The sequence below is a fragment of the Ylistrum balloti genome, unplaced genomic scaffold (assembly GCF_031769215.1).
Source record: "Ylistrum balloti isolate Yb309-2 unplaced genomic scaffold, AGI_CSIRO_Ybal_v1 Utg370834, whole genome shotgun sequence".
In the NCBI taxonomy this organism is placed as follows: domain Eukaryota; kingdom Metazoa; phylum Mollusca; class Bivalvia; order Pectinida; family Pectinidae; genus Ylistrum; species Ylistrum balloti.
The window spans coordinates 332,568-355,387 of NW_026782481.1; the positions used below are offsets into that span (position 1 = coordinate 332,568).

Here is a 22,820-nt window from a genome sequence, read left to right on the forward strand (position 1 = left end):
GCGAAGACCAATTGTTCAGGGGCAACTTCAAATAAGAAGATCCATTATTCTGGAATAAGACTTAAACAATCAAGACCTATTGTTAATTTGTATAGGACTACAACTGTTAAGATCCAATTTTCAGTGATTGGAAAGCTGACCTCAATATGTAAGATCCCTTGTATATCTGGATATGACCTGAATAGGGATATCAATTAAGAGCATATATCTGTCCGAAGACCATCCCATACAGACAATTCAGCCTGTGTCACTATTATATAAGAGACTGCATTACCAAACATCACACCTGTAATCTCCACAGAATGTGTCCATGAGGTAAATTAATGTCTGTTGGAGACCTGTACAAAAGATCACATGTTGTCAATCAATGTCTAGCTCGTCTGATGACACCTGTACATTGGGGGTCTCCAGGGCTTTTGATTTAAATGTATCTACAGAAGAGTTACTCAAAGGGTCATCCTCAGCCTGGGACAGATCAGCCAAGTCAAACAGGTCTGGGATCACATCGTCCGATGGCTTGTACTGTATCAGCTCATTACCTGTCAATGACAATATAGTGATGTAATGAAGGACAATTTTTGTAACTGGATAAACTGGAACCTTTATTGTAGAGGATATATAGCATTCATAGCATAATAGATCATTAATAATCATATCCTTAAGTCAACCTAAAATCCTACAAGTCAACACACTATCTAAATAGGAAATAGCATAAGATGAATTAATCTGATCCTTTGTTAAAAACCCAATACTTCTGAAAATTATAAAATAAAGAACACCTGCCTAGAATCAAAGCCGACTTTGCTGGATCCTCCTCCTCCTTGACTGGTGCTGTAGATGCCTCACTTGAAAACTATCAGAAAAAAAAAAGAAGTTTATCAAGACATTCAAATGTGATGCAGAAAACCCAAGACTTTTGATGAAAAAACAAAACAAATAAAAAAGGAGACTGAATATTACTAAACTGAAGGCATATAGAATATCATCGTAACAGGAAAGTCACATTCAATTACATGATAACAGATTACCAGCAAATTCTACCTACCCCTTCTGGACTGATGGTAACTGGGGAATCGGGATTAAACAACTGAAACAGAAAAAGTTACATCAGCACATTTATCAAGAAAAACACAAATAAATGCCACATAGTACAAAAACATTGAAGACTGACTACATAACACACATACAAAACATCAAACAGATTAAAATCAAAATGTTACCGATATAACAACAAGAGACCCAGAGCCAGAGGGCCTGTATTGCTCACTTGGATATTCAAGTTAATAATACAAAACTTTACATTTCTTTAGATGGAAAATATTTCCCCTGATGAGCCTCATCCCACAAATACAGCTTCAAATTTCCTAGGGGTGGGAACAGAGATCACTTGTTAACCTCTTGATGGTCAGCAATGCTATTAAGTTATAGGATGGTTATCTTAACGGCTTCAATAATACAATCTGTCCTGGGATGGGACCAGACCCCAGGACAAATTATCAGTTATGATTGTGTTTATCTCCTGATGCTCAGCAATGCTATACCTATTCAGTGTGGATCACAATTTATTCAAAGAACTAAAGATCAAAATGAATTGTTGATGATGCAAAGCAATGATATGAAAATGAACTTAATCTACATGGGGGTTAGATTTTCCCTGTTGTGGTTGGCCCTGCCCATCTGGACCCAGGGGACCGAAACCCATTTATATAAAACTGATTGCCCTTCACCCAAGCATGCTTCAGACCAAATTTGGACAATATCCTGCAAAGCCTTAAGAACAAGAGCAAGATAGATTTTATAGTAATTGATAAGATTTTCTCTCCTGCAATTGCAACATATAATACAAGAGGCCCAAAGGGCCTTAACGGTCACCTGAGGAATATATGTCAATAATCTGGGGATTTTAAAATGTTGCAAAAATGTACCAACACTTGTGCAGGACCATGTGTAAAACATCTGTACCAAGTTTGAACATGACACACCCAATGGTTCTTGAGAGGAAGTCCATAATGTCTTAGCCAAACAGAGGCCAGGGTGGCCATCTTGGATTTTGAATCGCCCCAAAAAGTTAAAACACTTGCCAGGACCTTGTGTAGAACATTCGTATCAAGTTTCCCCTTTTTCTCCCTCCTGGGGCCATGCCCTTTTTCTTCGCAAACTTGAAGTGGCTTCCCATGGGGATGCTTTGTGCCAAGTTTGGTCAAAATCCATCTACTGGTTCTTGAGAAGTAGTCATTTAATGAAGGTTTTTACATATGGCCCCTTTTACACCCCTTATGGGCCCCAAAATTGACATAATTACTTTTTTCAACATAATTTCATATGTACTTCACTAAGGGATGCTTTCTACTAAATTTGGTTGAAATCTGTCAAAGTTGAATTTTTTACCCTTTTGAGCGGCCCCTCGTGGGGCCACTTTTGACCTGATTTTTTTTTTCATTCGCAAACTTTGTAGACCTGGCCATAAGGACCCTAAATATCAAATATGAATTTAATCTGACGGTTGGGTCATGAGAAGAAGATTTTTAAAGGTTTACCTAATTTTACCCCCTTTTTCCCCTCCTGAGGTCCCTATTGGGGCCACACCCTTTTTCTTCGCAAACTTGAAGTGGATTCACATGGGGATGCTTTGTGCTAAGTTTGGTCAAAATCCATCCAATGGTTCTTGAGAAGAAGTCATTTAAAGAAGGCTTTTACATATGGCCCCTTTTATACCCCTAATGGGCCCCAAATGGGACATAATCACTTTTTTCAACATAATTTCATATGTCCTTCACTAAGGAATGCTGTCTACCAAATTTGGTTGAAATCGATCAAAGTTGATTTTTTGACCCTTTTGAGTGCCCCCTAGTGGGGCCGTTTTTGACCCAATTTTTTTTCATTCGCAAACTTTGTAGACCATGCTATAAGGACCCTAAAAATCAAATATGAACTTAGTCTGACTGTTGGTTCATGAGAAGAAGATTTTTAAAGATTTACCTAATTTTACACCCTTTTTCCCCCTCCTGGGGCCCCTATTGGGGCCATGCCCTTTTTCTTCGCAAACTTGATGCGGCTTCCCATGGGGATGCTTTGTGCCAAGTTTGGTCAAAATCTATTCAGTGGTTCTTGAGAAGAATTTGAATATGTGAAAAGTTAACGCTCACGACCACAGACAAATCATGATGGCAATCGGTCACCATGAGCCTTCGGCTCAGGCGACCTAAAAAGTTGACAGACGCTGGATGCCATGGTATCCTCATTCAGCTCCTGTTGAGCTAAAACTTGTTTAACAGCAATATTAACTTATATTAATCATTCTTGGTTTGGATGGACATATATTCTCGCTGGTGGAAACCAGAGTAGTAGGAGAAAACCTCTGTGGTTTTTCAAGTGATACCACCTGCTTACTAATCAAGCTGAAAGTTGAATGTGTCACTACTGCGCTTCCCACATGTATAAACAATATATAAAACACACACATTTTCACACAGACAAAAATTAATTGTCAGCTCTATTCTGGGTTTATTACCACTCATCATTCAACTTTTTGTGTTGTGTAATGTTTTTGTGAAAATATGTAGGAATTTTTGTTGTTGTTGTTTAATCATAGGTAAGAAATTATGCATTTCTTGAAGAAATAATAAGTAATTTTTCAGAACAAAATAATTCAGGGGACAAAACTTGGGTGGTACTGACCCCTAAAAGAAAATTTGGGTCGACGGAATACTGGCCGCCACAAAGAGCATCTTTTAGACTGTCAATATCAAACTGTAGGCTATCCAAGTGGTCTGACATCTCTGACCTGAAACATAAAGATAGTATTAATATTGTCAGGACAAAAAAGTATGCAAAATCAAACTTGTAAATCATCCATTATTTCATACCCTAATAACAAAAGTGTAATCAAGCTTCTGTAATCTGTACAACTCTAAATCTGATTCCTAATATGACAGAATTGAAAAAATCCTAAGCATTATCTTATTTTACACTATGGGGGTTTCAATTAGTATTCCTTTTAGAGTCCTAAATGTACACTCTAAAATGCATTCACAAAGAAAACAAATTCATCAGAATAATTTAGGAACAAAAGCAAATTTACCAAGCATTAATAATACAAAAGTTGCCATAACACGGAGAAAAAATCAGCTTTAATTTCTCTACATTCAAAATCTCTTTCCATCTAATATATTTGAAAGATGTTCATTTTAAAATGCCTGACAATACAAAATCTAATTGAAATGTAACAAAGCATGATCTTTTATGCAAAAAAGTCAAAGCGTTAAATAAAATGAGCAGAGTACAGCAAAATTGCCTATAACTTGTAAGAAATAAAGAAGTATCTGGCCACTGGTTTACAAAATGATTAATGACTGTCATAGAAAAGGAAAAGAAGATACCTTTTTTCAAGCATTTGTGATGGTGATGTAATTTTTCAACTGACAAAATTTTTGATAACAGTTAATGTTAAGGAGACTCGACCCTCATAATACACAAGTAATGTTTGCACACATATGGTGATGTAACTTCCTATTTGTGAACCAGGCATTTTGCTTTGAGGTGTAAAATTTTGTGTTGCACAAAAGAGAACTCTTCTGGTATGGAATGTATGTCATGATGTCAACAATAACAAAAAGAGATGAGATGGGATGGTTTACGCCTTTGAAAAGTGGTTCTGATGAAAGTAGAATTCTATAGGCTGTCATGACCATTTGTATTCCAAGCTAACAAAGTCCGATGACATAAAAGACATTGACACATGGTCAAACTCATTCATGACTGCCAAGTAATGAGAGTGAGATAGGATTTGACAACAATAATCGTTTATAGAGAGGACAACACTGAACATATTCCTTGGTTGTTTGTTTGAAACCAGATGGGTGGTACAGGTATACTTGGCCACTGTTTAATACAATAAATTTTTGAATGCCCAATAAATACAAATATCATTGTTCATCACACTGTTATAATAAAAGTGTGAAAAATGTAATTATTACAACTGTATATATGCATAATGTATGTGTTATGTAATAATACTACCCACTCAAAACGTTCCTGATAAATGTAAGGTAGACAACCTACTCCCAGAACATTTCCATATGTTAATTTACAAATGTATGACAAAACCCATTCTGTGATACTTTGTGTCAATTTTTTACTTGTGGTTTTTACAACTACATACAATATAAGTATTTTAAGAATAAATATTGAAGTCTATCTGCTTAATTCAAATTTAATCCACCTTGAAAATATCATTATGTTTGTTTTTTCACAATGAAACATTTGTAAAGTAGATAGATATTTCTTTTTCCAGTGTATTTTTCTTTATAATTTTCAAGAACCTTATATGAAAAAAAAAATAAAAAAAATCAATTTTGGAGAATTACGAGTTGGAATGCTTTGATTTTCAAAAAATACACATGGTAGAATGATCATTATGTTAAAGTTTCAAGAAAATCTAGCAGTGTGTTGTGAAAGGGTCGAGCCTCCTTTGTTTTTCAGTGGATGAGCATAATGAAAAAAATTTCATCACCATTTCATATTTCTAACACTTAACTACAAACCGGCTATGACCGGAATATTGAATTCTTGATACCTGAATCATCAAGGTCAATAACCTGAAGTATAGTTTTGTAACATGCATGTCCTGGTCTACAGAAGGTACATCCATGGCTATAACGAAGATTGGTTAAAAAGTAGTACAAAAATACACCCCATAAATCATACACTTTTCTGATTTATCCAGTCAAAATTCAGTCCCTATGTAGATCTCACCAGGATTTCTACAAAATTTGGGAAAGCATTTTATAAAATATTGTTTATAAATTTTCCTTCAAATATGGACTTTTTACATAAATTTCAGTAGCAAGTAAGCATGGAATTTATTAACCAACCCCAATCATGGTTTCAGCTGAGAACACTTACAAAGAAGGCTGTCTACTGAGAACGGGTGGGTTTTGTGGGGCTACACTAGAGTTGCTGCAAAGAAATACATATATGTATTAAGTATATCATGACTTCACATAACACACACAATTCAAAGGCAAGGTTCAAACATCAAGCTCAAAACAATGGTAAAAAAGAATAAATTGAAAAAGAAATGTTTGTACAAGACAATATTAGGTTTGAGAGATCTTGGCACCTATCAATGAAAGAGGAATGAATTTTACTTATACAGGTATACAGGTTGTATATTCTTGAACAAGATCTTGTACAAGTCTCAAAGGAATCATGCAAACCATTGATATAAAACTTGCAGACATGCAGACTGGGACAGTAGGACCGTGCATGCAAAATATAATTATGATCCGTGATGTATTGATGAAGTGATCTGACAAATAGAAGAATAATTTAAAATACCAAATTAATTCAAATGTATGCCATTCCTGTTCAATTACATTTCATGCAGATAATACCAATTGTTAGGTAAAACTCACTTTGAGAACTGGTTGACTGTAATACTGAGTGGAGACTGATTTTTCTCCTCAGTAACACTGCTATCCTTTGCTTGTGCCATGTTTTTCTCTTCTGACGATGTCTCTGTCTGGATCGCATTTATATCGGGATACATTGCCGTTATTCCATCAGTAAACATATCAATATTATCAACCAGATCAGAATGCTGTAAACAAAAAATTAACATACAGAAATTATCATGTTTGTGAAAGGTAAATATATCATCATTATTAACCAGATCAAAATACTGCCAAAACAACCATGTTTGTGCAAACTAACACAATCTAAATATTTATGCTCGTAACATGAAAAGATTCTACAGTTTTCAATTCATTTTAAGAAATGTAAATTTCTCTGACCCATTGCTGGCTTTACTTTGCTATGAAGCATCAACAAGAGTATCAGTGAATCTGATGAATGCTCCTTGAAAACGACTTTATTGGATACAAAATTTTAACAAAGGACAATAAATCTCTAGGGGTTACAGACCCTGAATTTTGTATACACCAAGTTTCATTATCCTAGCTTAAATGCAAGCAAAGTTATGATCCTGACACAAAATTTTAACAAAGGGCATAACCCTTCAATTTAGGAGTCAAGGACCCTGAATTTTATACACTGCGCATCACCAAAGTATGAACAATATGTGTACACCAAATTTCGATATCCTTACTTAACTGTGGGCAAAGTTATACCTCAAACACAAAGAGATGGACAGAAAGAAGGATGGACCGGCACGACAGCAACTATATGCTCCTTTGAAAATTTTGGGAGAACATGAAAAAGGATCATTACTATGCAGTATGTATGGAGTGATACATGTGCCCCAATTTCAGTAAATGGTACTCTGCTTTCTGAGGAGGTAAATATGGTTATTCAATTACTACTAAATGGCAGGTGACTTTGTAGATATGCTTAAGACCATATGACACAAACTTAATAAAGGGCAATAACTCTGCATATCAAATAGCAGGTAAAGTGATGTACAAAGTATTCAATACACCATCATTCTGAAATGTTCTCAAATGCAATACCTGGTAATTGTAGATACAATAAGTACAAAGTAACAGATGCATACCTTTACATCAATGACAAATGCTGTGATAAATTCTATTTCTGATCACAATGATCTTTGTCCAATAACAGAGACATTACAATTTGTCCAAGATATAACCAGTGGAAATATTTACATGGATTGTCATCAAAATCAAGACTGCTAGAGTGTAACTGATAGACAAAACCTGCACAGTATAGAGTTTACAAATAATCTATTTATTGTCAAATCAATGATCAACAAACAATGTAGAAGGAGGTACCTTTGATAAAACAAAAGATTTTAACAAATTCCACCATCAACTGGACTAATCGGGTCTCCTATCATAACCAGAATATCCTGAGAAATGAAAGTAGATGTGGATGGTGGGTAGCTTATTATATTTGTATGGATGACCTACCAGGTTAGTGACATCTTCTGGCAAGGACAAATCCTCAGGCATGACCAACCTCCCAGGAGTAGATGTACTGGCCTGTTCCCCAGGGTTTACAACACTTGGCCCACTTGATGGGGCTGCAGTCTTAACATCCCCCTTCTTGACTATCTCTGTCACATCGTGGATGATGACGCCTGAACTCTGGTCCACATAGTCATTCGACTCAGATGCAGGCTACAGACATAAAATACACACTTTTTTAGACTTACAAATTTCACATTTTTCAAACAAAGTCTTTCTGTATTTATACCTAATCTTTAATATAAACTTGAAAGATAATATTAATTCAGCCGTTAAAGAAGTTCTTAACATAACCACTAAGTAAAGAAATATATATAGCACCTCATTTTCTCAAACATTGTACTTTAAATATCCCAACATACAGCTCACTTTAAAAGTCACTAGCAACAGACAACACTTCTGGCAGGAAAGCACATAATGAAGCTACTATTTCTACTACATCATGTAATATGAACTTTCATCAATGACGTTCATGTTTAAATTTTTATCCCAAGGAAGTACTTCAGTCAGAAAGCTGATGTATAAAGCCTGAATTTTATCGGCTCATGGGTACTCGAGATAGCTTACAGAAAATGATTTTCTAATTCTGAGTATTGACAGTGCTCTCCAGACTATTCAAACACTTTCATCCAAAGTTGTCATACCAAATTTGAGGTAATTGGAAATATATGGAAACTAAAGCCATCACACAGACATCAGTTTTCTATTCATAGCAAGTGACCTTGACCTATCATCCTGAAAAGCAACTCCTAGCAAACACTTTCAGAAAAGAGACATTATTATTACACAAGTGATGTCTACTGACACAATTGACACCAAGATCCTCATATGTTACCTCAAATGGTTACACAGAAATTTATATTTCTGATATGCGTAAACTTCTCTTCTGAATACAGAAACATGTTGCAAATACCTACACTTTGTACAGAGTAATTCTGTGGAGTCTTAGCAGGCATGGGCGGCATACTCTTGGTATATTTAGCCACTTTATTGGACGGTTCCTCTGTATCACCAATCATCAGGGGCATACCCATCTTCCTCTTCATTCCAGAGAGACCCCGGTTACCCCCAACCATGTGCACTAGGAACTGGATCAACTGCAAAATTAAAATCATCTCTTATGTTTCTCTCAAAATATATATAATTTAAAATAAGTCATCTTTGATTTTCAAATTGTTCAAAAGGAACAGAATCTGAATTGATAGACAGTCTATGGAAAGTTCCATTGCACTTGCCAAGGACATAAAATCAATATATTGATGCTCATATAACATGATATACATAAATGCTAAATGCCTTGTTGAACCTCTTACTGACAAAAATGGCTTTTCAGTAGTATATTTCATATTAACTACCAAGTAAAACCTATTGTCTGACATCAAACAAAGAGTGATTGGCCTGGAACCTGCATTCTCAGGAAGAAATAAGTTTTTTTCAATGATTGCTAGGACAGTTTTAGATGGCTAGTGACATTTCATTTCATTTCAACGACTTTAACTAACAAATGATGGTAAGTCAAATGGATCATAACTTGTATGTTTTTTATAAAAATTTTCCCATGGTTGGCAAGAATATCAAATCAAGAGAACAGGAGGAGAGATAAATTTCACAAATGTATTTGTAAATAAAATTTAGAAACACTATAATGATTCAAGGGAGATAAATCATCAAACATCAAACTGTTAACAATATATTTGAATGATATATATCTAGCACACATGACAGTTATTGTAGTATATTGCTATACTGACCTTGTTCACAATTTGTTGCTGTTTGATATGTTTCTGTCTGAGTGAAGCCACCTCTCTCCACAGCAGTTCATTCTCCCTACAACCAGCAACACCATTACTATCATTATAAAATACCAATAATTCAATGTGAAAACTCAGTTCTTTGATATAGTTGATATGTGTGTAAAAAAGTAAAACCAGACTTTCACTAACAGGGAAAAAGGAAAAAATTCAACAAAGAACTTGTCAATTGAACAGCTAGATCCAAAAAAGAATGTTAGTTTTTATTATGTTTTAAATATTATCAAACATTTGAAAAAGAATTATTTTATTTTGAAGACTAATAGAAAAAACCTTTTGACAGTATCCAGTCGATTTGTCAGAGTATCCTGCCTGCCTTTGAGGACCACTACCTCTGTCAGAACTTTATTCACATCATTTGGCATTGATGGGGTCTCAGTCTTCACTATTGGCACCGCCTGTTGGTTGGATTTCAATAATCCCTTGTTACTGATCACAATACATGCATACAATAAAAAGTAGTTATCCATAACTTCACAGTAAAAATTACATACAAACATTCTAAAACTATTCAAGTTAATCATTTCAAAACTAAAATTTGTTACTGTTTCAAAGTACTATTTTACTGACTCAATTGATATTTCCGTCACCTTTAAACATTAAAAATGATTGAATTATACTCACCCCACTAATCTTTCTCTTTATATTTTCCAGTAAGTGTTCTTGACCCCTGATGAAGTAAGGATGCTGAAATTCCACATCATCTTTCTCCGTCTTTAAACCAGTGTCAATATGAACCACCTTACGGAAACCATCTGTCACATTTAAAACAGAAATTTGAGGCTGATTGTAACTTAATCATCAATACACTATTTAGTGTGTCAACTACAATGGTTCCTTGGTTCCCGTCAGTATTAAATAATTGTTGATAGAAAGACAATGACAGGAAGGACCTTCCATGACCCCACAGGAGACATGAAATATCTGTGTGTCATGATAATTTTTCACCTTTGTAAATCAAACTTTAAAGCCACTGCAAGTTTTGTATTTGTGCCATTTGTGATTGGTTCCAATTATGAAGTGAATTACCCTTAATTAGTGGTCTTTGTGAGTCAGACAGCAACAAATTGTTGTATTACCGAGGTGACCAATACAAAGATTTACATAGAAAAATAACAGGACTGAAAAAAGTGCCGGTAACAGCAGAATGTTTGTAATTTTACAATTTTTCTAAAATACTTGTATCTCGGAAATCTGTGTACATTTATAATTAATTCCTTTCCCATTGAAATTTTTAAAGCACATGTACAGGTTTCTTTTTTATTAAAGATTGGCATTTGAACCCAAAGCGTGAAATAAATATGCTTCCCAATACAAATGAATCTTTTTCATAACAAAATGTGCCATCATTAAACAGTCTTCAACAGGATCTCTGCTGTACTGGGCTTGTTTTAATTACAGATTGTAAGTCCCATACAAGCCAAGCATGCAACAACAATGATACTTACACATATTGAGTTGACGAATAAAGCTAGCAATGTTGCTATGCTTAAAGTATAGGGGTAGAATTTCCTTTGAAAACCTTGCTTGCTCGTAGACATGGAAACTGTTTCCAGTCTGAAAAAGAAACATCAAAGTGTATATAAACAGAAATGCTTTATTTTCTTTTGTTTTATCTCGAAAAAAAAGAATTTTTTTGATGTCTGCAGACCTTTCAGGGACTAATGTTTATTTTGACATTTGTTGCAGTGTCATGATCATTTGCTTCTATCCTGATTACTACACTACTTAGAGAGCTTTCCTGTTAGAGGGAGAAAAAAACCAACACATTTCAGAGTCAGTGGTCAGCTTAGTCTTTATTTAGGTGCTTTGCAATACAATTTATAAATAATACAAAATTGGGAGACTGACTGCCCTTGATGGTGTTAGGACATGTAGAACATTTCTTCATTTTACAACAATAACTACAAATGTGCCATACTTTTCCCTGCATTGGGGTGTATATAAATGCATTGGAAAGGATATTGTATGGAATGAAATCTATGCAAAAGTTAGTAAAATATTTGAACACAATGTAAATGAGAACATATATATGGCATGTGAAAACACTGGAAAGGTCTTGTTATATCTAGTCATATTTGTCTATTCTGACTTCCATCAAATCAATAACTCCTTTAACTTTTTAGGTAAACTATATATATGTGTGAAAAACACCTATGGAATTTTGTGGTTAGGATGGTTTTTGAAAATAGTGAAAAATATAGTATCAAAATTTTATAGTCTGCTGAAATTTTGCATAAAGTTTTGCAACATGTATATAACCTGTGCACAAACAATCTGTTGAGTACACATATATATTACAGACAAACTCAATGAAAAAGCAAAGAAGAGGAACAAAGCATCTGCCTCAAGTTCAGACAGTTTTTACAGAGTGACATAGTCATTACAAAAGTTTAAAAGTCGCCAAGTGCATCAAAACTTTGGGCAATCAGACAACGTTACATTTACTCAAAATAAATGTCTAATTCAAAAAAGTTCAACGACATCGAGATGACAAATTTGAAAGTCCTAGAAGATAAAACTAACGACTATTATAGAAAAACTAGGTCTCGACCAGGTCACATGGTTGCATCATCTTAAAAAAATGCTACTAAGGAGGATTCGGAGGCTGTGAAAAGATATATAATAGAGAAGCTTATTCCAGAAGTAGAGAATACTTGAGACATTTTTTATACATTACTATTATTATGAACAATATGATCGAAAGAAAACAAATAGTAGAGCAAGTTACCTCCCCTGGGTCTATGTACAAAAACAGTCGGTAAATTATTGCAGACATTTCGACATTTTATTTTGACTGAAGTAGTCTTAAAAATATGTAGTAACATCGCTGGCAAAAACTCAACAATTAGTTACAGTGAACACTGTACAACTGTCTCTAATTTCACTTTACCTGGACAGCCATGTTTGGGAATTTTTCAGTCTCAGAATCGCACCAAAGAATTTTATTATAATAATTTACCTGATCCCAGCATATTAAGTCGTCGCATGTTGGATTTTCCACGAGAGCCCAAAGCTTCGTTAAGAAGGCTGGAACGTTTGAGGATGACATCCCGGAGGAACTGTGCATTTTATTCCTTTTTCATAGACATCACTGCTTGCAGTGCAAATTCATTATCATCACTGCGCATGCGTGAAATCATCTTCTTCCGGTAAAGTGGTGATAATGCCGGTATACATACATTTTTTATACTATAGACATCACTTCAAAAAAGTGTAAATAAGAATTAAATACTTATCAAGAACAATAACACTAAAATAATTTCCGTCTGTTTGGTATAAATTTGATTGAAAATGTGTTTGTTAGATTGTGTTATACCATGTACAATACTAAATAAATATTTTTTTTAAATAATTACGAATAATCACTTTCATCACTGACCTCGTTTTATCTATATTTATATAAAATTCAGGAGGTATCTTATTTGGTGTCAAATATTTATTTCCATATCATTGGAAATTTACACAGTCCAAAATAAACCTCAAAAACGCGAAATTACGGTGGCTGGTTTAGGACACACATATTTCTTTATTTCAGTCGAGCGCTCGACTTACTATCTCGAGCCCTCGACTTAACTTTCTCGAGCGCTCGACTTATTATACGGTTAACATGTATCAAGTTACCACATGGATGTAGATGTGCAGGTAGGTTTATGTTTTTCACTCGTATACCTTACAGTGCGAAATTTAGCGTCGATATGACATATTGAGTCGAGCACTCGAGATAGTAATTAAGTCGAGAGATCGAGATAGTAACTCTAGCGCTCGAGATAGAAAGTCGAGCGCTCGACTTAAATAAAAAAAAAATATGTGTGTCCTAAACCAGCCACCGTACGAAATAACAGTGAACCATACAAAACAAATGCACAAGATGAGGTACCGTTTTACTTCAGTGTGTGTGTGTGTGTTTTTTTTTTTTTTTCAAATGAATAACCTTGACCAATTTTTAAGGAAACCTAGGTGTGACGTGTAAAATATCTTTGGACGACATTTTGCTGATATTGCGCTTGTGTCATGGTGGGATGAACAACGAGTGAACAACGCAACAAAAAGCACAAACTAAAGAACACACAAAATAAAGAGATTTTTGGCTAATTTATGTATTGGATACACTAAACAAGATCATTATATTTTATTAATTTGAAACATATAAAATATAATAAATATTTAGATTTTTTTTATGTTTTCTGGCAGTAAGAATCGTGTCCCTTGCGTCGTAGCCAACAGGCCTCTTATCATTTCTGAGAGGTTAGGGGTCGCCTGAATGTTACTTTCAAGACCCGAGACCCATCTTATCAGTCAGTCTAAAAGTTTATATCAGTGATATAACTGATTTCTTTTATGTCTATTGTGGGTTGAATTAAACGACAAGGATTACATAAATATAACTAATGTAACATAGAATGTTTCCCTGATAGAAATTTCGATATGTCTGATATTCTGACTGTTTGAAGAAAGTAGTCAATCGGCAAGTGTCGCTGTCCCGCCCCACGCCACTCTTCCCCCCGAAACATGCCGACTACCGGGTCTCGAGATTTCTCAGTTGTTCATTAACTATGTGTTTTAATCATTTGCTTGAGGACATCAGTTTACGTGTTCGCATTTCACCTATATGGTCGGGGTTCTATTCGCCGATCGGATATTCGGAGATGGATATGCCAGTATGGGGTCACCTGCACGACAACGTGTGCACCCCCACTCCCCTCCCCACTCCATTGGCTACGCCACAAGTGTGTTGATGGTTCATCTTCCTGTGGGTGGTCAGGATCATTTTGAGGCTGGGTCCTCATGAGGTAGCTGGCGGTTACCTTACTGAACAACATAGGGAGACCCAGCGCATGCTATCCAGAACGATTAGTGTCAACCTTATTAGCAAAGATCGGTCCATTTCTGAGCTTCATGATTCAAGATTCGAGATGTTTATATTCAGTCATGCCACGCGTATTTATATATTACATATACAGTATACATTTGTATAATGTAACCTCTCTCTCAAAATTTGTCGGTTTCTGACCTAAAAACACCTTGCCACTAATATGCTGCTGATCGGACTTTTGGTTTATCAGTCTTTTAAAGGTTTTGACAAATTCTGCCACTGTGACTTTGCGATACCAGCCAAATATAATGCATCTACGCTTTGTTTAATTAGAAAAAAAGTTGTTGAAAGGTCTGGACACATTTGACCAATGTGACCTTGAATATCAGCAAAAGCCGTTTCCTTTTGCAAACTTTGTCGGGCTTTTCCCGAGAGAACTATCAGTCAAATATCATTTCTCTTTGCATTTTGCTTAATCAGAAGTTGTTTCAAAGTTTTCACAAATGCTTGCATGAGCCCCGGTGACCTTGTATATGGGTCAAAGACTTTTTTTCAAACCCTTGTTGGGCTTCATCCCAGATCAACCCAATATCGTGCTTTTAGGCTGTTTATCAGAAGAAATTGTTAAAAGGTTTTGACACATTGGTGTCCGTGACCTTGAACATGGGCCAAGGTCACTTCTTTTCACAAACTTTGTCCGAATTTATCCCAACCAACCAAATACCATACTGCTCGTACTTTCGGTTCATCTTCTTTAGATGAGGGTATTGCGAAGTCATTTACAGAGAAAGTTGATATCCGACGGCCATTTGACATTTAGACAGGCAAGCCAAAAATGGCAGCCAGAGTCATCTTGGAATTTCAGTAAGTTTGTTATTGCCATTTCCTGAAGTACTGAAGGAATCTTTGTCTAGGTATGCACGTTTCACTTTCCGCTTAATTGCTCATATTCAGAGTAAAAGGAGAGAAGAGAAAAAATCAAACTAACAGAGACCTAATGAAGACCATACAATGGTGGTTGTCAAGATCCCTTTGGGATCTCTTGTAAAATGAAGATACCTCTTTCAAGAGAGCTCTTTATTGGTTTTCCTTAGGCCTGTTATATTTGACTAGTGTACCTAATTAAAATGACAACTATCAACAATCCAATCACTATTTTTTATTGATATAACATATTTAAAATGTAAAGAAAAATATCACAAAGATCAATAATGCTTAATATATATATATATTAATTTACTTTGAATATCAGTTGACAATATGAATTGTACCAAAACCAGATAGACACTGAATGGATTTAAAACTTGATTTTTCAAAATCTACAGAAAAACAAAAAATTGAAAGATGTACCAGAAAATAAACCTGTTAGTTTTGAATGCAATAAAAGAAGTAAAATGTATATAATATTTCCATATTGGTACTATAACTCCATATAAATATCACATCCCTATACAATATTACCCATATGTCTTATGTATCCCCTATACTGTATAAAGAATTACATCCCAGTATCATTAAGATATTAAATCACTGTATAAAATACTAAATACTGTATAAAATTACATTACAGAAAATTTGGTCTACATACTTTCTGTTATACTGTAAGTGGAACAGATTCATCAAAAATCTGTACAAATTTGTGAAAAAGTGAATAATTGACTGATTGTCTTAATCAAGAATATCACAAACCTTCTGAGTAATTATCAAGTATTTGCAAAATGGCCAAAAAAATTTCATGCAGTTTTTTCTCATGAAAGTAATGAACAGCATTTTCAAATGCTTCAAAAATATGTTTTGCATTATTGGAAAACTTGAATGACTCCAAGCTTTCTGTTCAATACATGTCTAATTGATGGCTATTGTCAGTAGATCCTGAGTCACACTTATCTTGCAATAAGCCCGAGGAGTCAACATACTCTGACTCAAAGTCTTGGCCTTATTGCAGGACAATAAAATGACACATTGTAATTCTATTTAACACTCTCTCTCTATAACACTAACAAAGTTAGACTATTAACTACTAAAACCAAATTTTCTCCATGGCCTTTTTATAATATAAAGAAAATATAAAAATCATATTCATGATCATCATTCTTCTTAAAAATGTACAAATATTTGTAATTCTTTTTTAATCTTCCTTCCATAAAAGCTGAATTGCAATACATTTTCTCTTCCTTATTAAAATAAAAGTATATAAAGATCTTTGTAATTAAAAATATCTGATTTGTTAAAAGATTAATACCTGAGTGTTTCAATGCTGCCAAAATCAGTGGAAAGGAGAAAGAAATTTAAAGTTTAAAATATGCACTAATGATAAAAAGTTTTATATTTATGTAAATAAATTCTTAATGATATTCTTTGTGGTTGGTTTCCATGTCTTCATCTGCCTGAGACTGAAGTAGCCATACTTGACCTTGCTGTAGCTGTGTTTGCCTGTGTAACCGTAGGCAATGCCTTCCTCTGTAGCTTTGTGGGTCTGCACCAATTTCTGTCCTGAAATTAAATGCCAAAACTAAACACCAAGGACTTCTAGAAAAGGTCTATTGTAAAACTCACCAGCAATTATTTAAAGTCAACAGTGTTGCTTCAAATTAGTATAATGGTTACAAGTCATGTTTTAGCTTACTAACCTTTTTCAAAGCTGAGGCTGGTGTTATCTGAAGAACTGTGTGTCACAAGAGCTTTAAGTAGACGACATTGTTCTAGGGGTACACCATGGTAAGGGTATTGGGCCACGTCCCTCTGAGAAATGTCCTGCTCCATCTTGTTTACAGAGACTTGCTCTTCCTCACTGCTTACCCATCCTTGTCTACAGACATGAGGTGGTGGAGCATCATCTTCTTCATCTGAATCCTGGGAGGGCATAGAAAACTTCCTTACTGGTGTTTCCTCGTCAACAGGTTGAGGGGATATTGTTATACTGAGTTCCTGCACTGTAGACATTTCCTCCTTTTTGACGGTTTTTCTCACTTTCTTGGGATTTTTTGTTTGTTCCATTCTTTCATGAGTCATCTGTCTAGATGTTTTGTTGATGTTTTCATCTGTTGTTTTAGTTTTGGAAAGGTTTTTGACCTTGTCATTGGAATGTTCACCATCTGATGTTAAAGCAAACAGAATAATGGAAGTAGGCATAAAATTTGAATAGCTATGAGAAATAATCTGAACATCTGAGATGACTTTAAGATGAAACTGACTTTGACTATCTTCCTTCTTTAAACCTGATCTAGCATTACAACTACATGAACCTCTTTTACTTTTCTGAAATTCTCTTTTAGTATATACTAAACTTTCACTTAAACAAAAAATGAAATGATGCAGATGTGCTCAGAAGGGAATGTTAAACATTCCTAATCTAAGTACATCACTGGCAGACATGACACGTTCATCCTCTGAACAAAAAGAAAAAACAATAGGTTACAATTTATCATTCATCAACAAAACATTGAACTTTTAATTACCATTTGAACCTTTGGAAAAAGAAGATTGTATTGACGAAGATTCTTGAGGAGAGGAAGTTGTAGAATCAGTATTGGGAGATCCGAACATCTGTCTGTATACAGGTTCTGGCGCAGTAGCTGTCTCTGAAAGTCCCATTTCTCTCAGCTGTTCCTGAAAAATCAATAGTTCTTTGAAACCAAATGTGTTTTAGAAAACAGTTTTTTAATGCAATACACCAATGATCAGATGGTTATCAAATGATTAATATACTTAAAACACACTAGTTTACACATTTTGGATACCCAATTTTTCACTTAAAAGTTTTTTAATGTAAAATTCGGCATTCTTAAACATATGGTTTTTAACTATTCATTGAGAAAGACGTTCTAATTAATCAAGGTAACATTAAATAAAAAAATTTTTTTGCAACATCATTCAAAAGGTTCTCATTAAAGGTTACATACTTATGAAGGATTCAGATATCTTGGACAAGTTTTAGGGTTATTAGATCAAGGTCACTGTAGTTATTTTTTAAAAGTCATTGTCAGTGCTCTTGCGACTTCATTCCTCCAGAGAATTTTCATCAAACCTTACACACTTTCATACCATTAAAATATCTGGAACAAGTTTGGGTTTCAGGGTTTTGGGTTAATTAATTTTGACACAAACTTACAAACAACCATAATATTTTGGTAAAGTTTGAGTTTCAGGGTTGTTTTCCAAATGTACAGCACTGATTTTATAAATCAGTAAAATGTAACAGCTTGCAGGGGCCAGTAGGGGACATGTATTGCTAAACACATGCTTATTATCTAAAATTGTTCTATGTTTAGAACTTACTGCGATGTTTGGAAATTTGTAGAAAAAGGCATGATCTTTTGTCTTCAAAGACACCTTGGGAAGGTCAATAAATCTTGGTGATACTGATGCCATCAAGTCAAGTGTTGCCTGTGTCTTTTCAGTTCTGTAATCAATTAATTAAGATTTAATCAAAATTTCTGACTTAAAAATGTTTTTAGTGAAACTGTTAAAAGCAATATTCAAAACAGAGAATATCTAGTGAGTATCACTTTTGTTATTCTATATGTACATGTATAGGAGCTGTTGAGAAATAGTAGCCAAAACCAGTCACAATGTGTTGTCATTAAGATAATTGAAAAACAGGAAGTATTTATGACAGGTCAAAATATTTATGTGACAATAAGCCCATTCATACCAAATGGAATTACAGTAAAAATGTCTACAAATGTTAATATCACTGTCCTGTAATAACCCCTACCTTACCCTACACCTTATTTGAGGGCCAGGTAATGTGTAAGACTCATTGCAGGTAAGAGCTATGACATTTCAAATCTTACCTGTTGGTTTCCTGTTGGTTCAATATCTGTACAAATTTGTTCATGGCAGCATTGCTAACTTTCACTCGTTCTTCTTCAAATTTTTCTATTTCTCCTGCAATCCTGATCATACCCTGCGATAAAATTTACAAAAGGTGTTTTCCTTACTACTGTCTGAGAGGTTTATAATTCAATGGCTGATTTAATATGTATGGGAAATAATAAATGATAATTATTATAACCAAATCCTTTATTGAAATATTTGGAGGAAAATGTCCTTCAAATGAACCTGTAATGTGTAGACTGTCATACTCTGATCAATCATCAATGTACCGGGTAACAGTGTACAAGTGGTGACGGGTAACAGTGTACAAGTGGTGACGGGTAACAGTGTACAAGTGGTGACGGGTAACAGTGTACAAGTGGTGAAGGAAGGAAGAGATAATATATATGATGCCATATCTTAACATTACAAGTACTGATAGAACTGCAAATTTGTTAGAACATCAACATTATGTTAACAAATTTTTTACCTCTTCAAGGAATTTCCGACTTTCGGCTTCTTCTATCATTAACGCCTGGCACTGTCTCAGAATTTTATCAAGATGATTGATCAATTCCTTTTCCAACCCTTTAAGAGTTCTCTGCTCTTTGATCTGACGGGCTGATACATCTACATCCAAATTTACACTTATCTGTAGGGCAGCTTGAACATTTTGCAGTTTCTTCTGGCATGATGTCAACTGTTCACGTACCTTTGTCAGTGCCTGGATTATGAATAAACCATTGTCATTACTAAGCTAATTTATCATCCTGGATTAAATGAAATGATCAGCTATGATTTATAACAGTGGAAGAAAATCTTATATTTGATATCACAATATATTTACACACTTAAAATCATAGGCAAATGCAATAACACATTTTAAAAATTACCTTTTTCTCCTTTTTCAAAAGTGTTATTTTGCTTGCATGGTCATCAAGCAAGTTGGAATACTGTTTTTTCAATTCTTCTGGTCTACTTTTTGTTGTAGGATTATCTAACCATCTGTTTTAGAAAAAGAAACCTTTTATGCTAGTAATGAAATTATTTCTATGTTTACCAAAACAGGCTTTTCCCCCATGACCCTCAAATTTAGGCAGTTTAAGGGTTGGATGATTCTAATGATAGATGATAAAGTGTGGTGTTTTTTTTTTTGTTGTTTTTTAGTATCAATTTTGGAAATCCTTTGTTAAATTAATGTGTCAAGAGGTAGTTAAGTAGAGTCAAGGAAAACCTTTCCAATGTATGAGAATGCCTACAGGAAAACTGCACTTCAAAATAATTGTTTCGTTAGATTACTATAAGAATTATACGTCAAATGTTACATAAAAATCATTTTTTCAGACCATTCATTAGTAAGCTAGAGACTTTCCTGAAGGCAGAATCTTACCTTTTCATTGTTTCATATGGTCCATTAACTTCTGCTAATTTGGACACCATGCCCTGCTGAAGGATGACAGTACTTTTCATGTAAGCTTGGTATTTCTCCTTAAAATTCTCGAATAGGCCATACTTTGATGCTGCGAACAATACCAGGTACAAAAATAAAGTAGTTACATCAAGGATCTTACAATACTATCACTTTATATTACCATAGAAAAAATATCATTATTTTTAAAATTTTCCTTAGGTTTGATTACAGGGATATGATTCTTTATGAAAAATATTCTCTAAGGGCATAGTACTATGTGGTGTTAGCAGATCGTGAAATGCGTTAAAAACTCTCTTCTGTCTTGAAGAAAAAGCATTTGTATCACATATTTTGCCAGCATTATATTTTTAACATTCTATCAAGGGAAGTAACTCTGTATGACTTGTGATGTATTGAGAGTTTGTTTCTGAAACTGAGAACACTTTGTGTTAAGCATACAAAATGTATCTACGTCACACAGGTCATGAAATCATGCAAACTGATTGCCGGCACAACTACAGTACAAAGTTACGGAGTGATCAGATTCAAGCTAAAAGTGATCCTGTACAGATACTTACCACTATCATTCAACGATTTCAAAGTAGAATTAGTTTGCTTTTCTATAAGATGCAGTTGGGATGATTCATACCCTAGTCGGTCTTTGATGATATGCTTAATATGTCCGGCTATCCTGAAATAATTGTAAACAAAATATTAACACAATAAGCCTGGGGTTTCCTTGTCGGTCACAACGTTTTGTGCTACACAGACTTTTTTCTTCCACTGTCTATCATTATTAATCGATCATAAAATTTCAAATATGCCTACAGTAATTTGAACACAAAACAGAAACATTCTGACAGACACAGGCGGAAATTATTTCAGTTATATCATACGCACACATTACAAATGACTCCATACCATTTTACATTCTTATTCATTGTACAGCATCCCTGCGATCTGGTGCCAGTGATGGTAGGCCCGATGAATCTCTGGTTATCCTACATGATACGGCCTTGAAACCTTAACAAAATACTCTACATGCGTTTCTACCTTCAACTTTTCATCTTTAAATGATAAAAAAAACTTACTCTCGTCCCTTGACAAGACTATCAATTGTTTCTTCTTTCAGTATACGCATTCTACAGTTCGTTTTCTTCGGAGGACTTCCAGTACACGACTCCATGATTGGTTCACAAAAGAAATATGGCGCCTTAACAACCCACCAAAAGTCACGTGCAATAGCCGCGACATCTATTGATAAACTTTATGTAAAAGAGGAGGAAACTCTAAAAATAATTTTCATTACGCACAAAAAAAAAATCGCTGGCGATCGCGCTGTGATCAATACTATGAGATACCAGTTAGCTGCCTCAAACTAGAGTAAATTTGTGACCACATTGAATGCAAAACCCACTTGGTAAGGAACACAGTGGCGGAGTTATTTCGGAAAATAGTCTGCTTTGTCCGAAATGTACGTTTTTCATCCCATCCGCCCAACTCGCGTTCCCTACCCTTCCCCCGCCCACTTTGCTACCATGTTGAAGCTGTTCAATGTGCATCATTGTACATTCGGTAAAAGATATGGACAAACAAGGTCCTTTGCATCTTGATATCTGCCGGATTTCAGACAAATTGACCATGACTCGATCTGTTATTGCTGATGACTCTAAGTGAGTCAGTATCTAATCTAAGTAGCAATTCAGAGTCGTATCTGACTCATTAAATCGACCGATTTCGTCCAGGGGGAAGACACAATCCACCCGATGTTTATGTACCTTATTTACTATAAACAAGCTATCAACTTGTATACATCACTGCTGATGGCCTGGATTGGGAAATGAACCATGGTTGGTTAAATGAAATGCGAGTGCGTAACCACCGCGTTTTCCGACCACCTTCTCTTTACTTTAATCTCTTCTTTCAGAATACATCGTAGATTAGTGTTATATTTAAGATATTTTGATCATAGAAATAAAAGTTTGTATATCAGAAAAAAGTGGTAAGTAGGTAAATGA

General features: G+C 34.7%; 2 protein-coding genes across 2 annotated transcripts; both read right to left on the reverse strand.

The window, feature by feature from the left end:
- Positions 1–360: 360 nt before the first annotated feature.
- LOC132558881 (heat shock factor protein-like) lies at positions 361–12,827 on the reverse strand. Its single transcript, XM_060223499.1, has 13 exons — positions 12,720–12,827; positions 11,206–11,314; positions 10,382–10,512; positions 10,031–10,155; positions 9,698–9,773; positions 8,864–9,043; positions 7,890–8,099; positions 6,417–6,601; positions 5,905–5,958; positions 3,679–3,784; positions 1,046–1,087; positions 784–853; positions 361–539 (listed from the first exon to the last, which is right to left on the reverse strand). The coding sequence occupies exons 1-13, from the start codon at positions 12,825–12,827 to the stop codon at positions 361–363; spliced, it is 1,575 nt and encodes a 524-aa protein (XP_060079482.1).
- A 4,075-nt stretch (positions 12,828–16,902) lies between these two features.
- On the reverse strand, positions 16,903–22,342 carry LOC132558876 (uncharacterized). The gene is made up of 11 exons (XM_060223493.1): positions 22,317–22,342; positions 21,894–22,067; positions 21,381–21,493; positions 20,782–20,911; positions 20,285–20,396; positions 19,882–20,115; positions 19,370–19,482; positions 18,852–18,975; positions 18,032–18,182; positions 17,204–17,668; positions 16,903–17,066 (listed from the first exon to the last, which is right to left on the reverse strand). The coding sequence occupies exons 1-11, from the start codon at positions 22,340–22,342 to the stop codon at positions 16,903–16,905; spliced, it is 1,806 nt and encodes a 601-aa protein (XP_060079476.1).
- Positions 22,343–22,820: the final 478 nt, after the last annotated feature.

Bases quoted from the DNA above. Each gene is read 5' to 3' on its own strand.
- LOC132558881 (XM_060223499.1), bottom strand. From the start codon at position 12,827: ATGCACAGTTCCTCCGGGATGTCATCCTCAAACGTTCCAGCCTTCTTA. The intron at 8,100-8,863 runs GTAGGTATTTGC...TTATGTCTGTAG, and splicing joins AGAATTACTCTGTACAAAGT to CCTGCATCTGAGTCGAATGA. The intron at 3,785-5,904 runs GTAAGTGTTCTC...TTTATGTTTCAG, and splicing joins CTCAGTAGACAGCCTTCTTT to GTCAGAGATGTCAGACCACT.
- LOC132558876 (XM_060223493.1), bottom strand. From the start codon at position 22,342: ATGGTAGCAAAGTGGGCGGGGGAAGG. The intron at 20,116-20,284 runs GTAATTTTTAAA...TTCATAATCCAG, and splicing joins TTTTGAAAAAGGAGAAAAAG to GCACTGACAAAGGTACGTGA. The intron at 17,669-18,031 runs GTAATTAAAAGT...CTTTAACATCAG, and splicing joins TTTTTCCAAAGGTTCAAATG to ATGGTGAACATTCCAATGAC.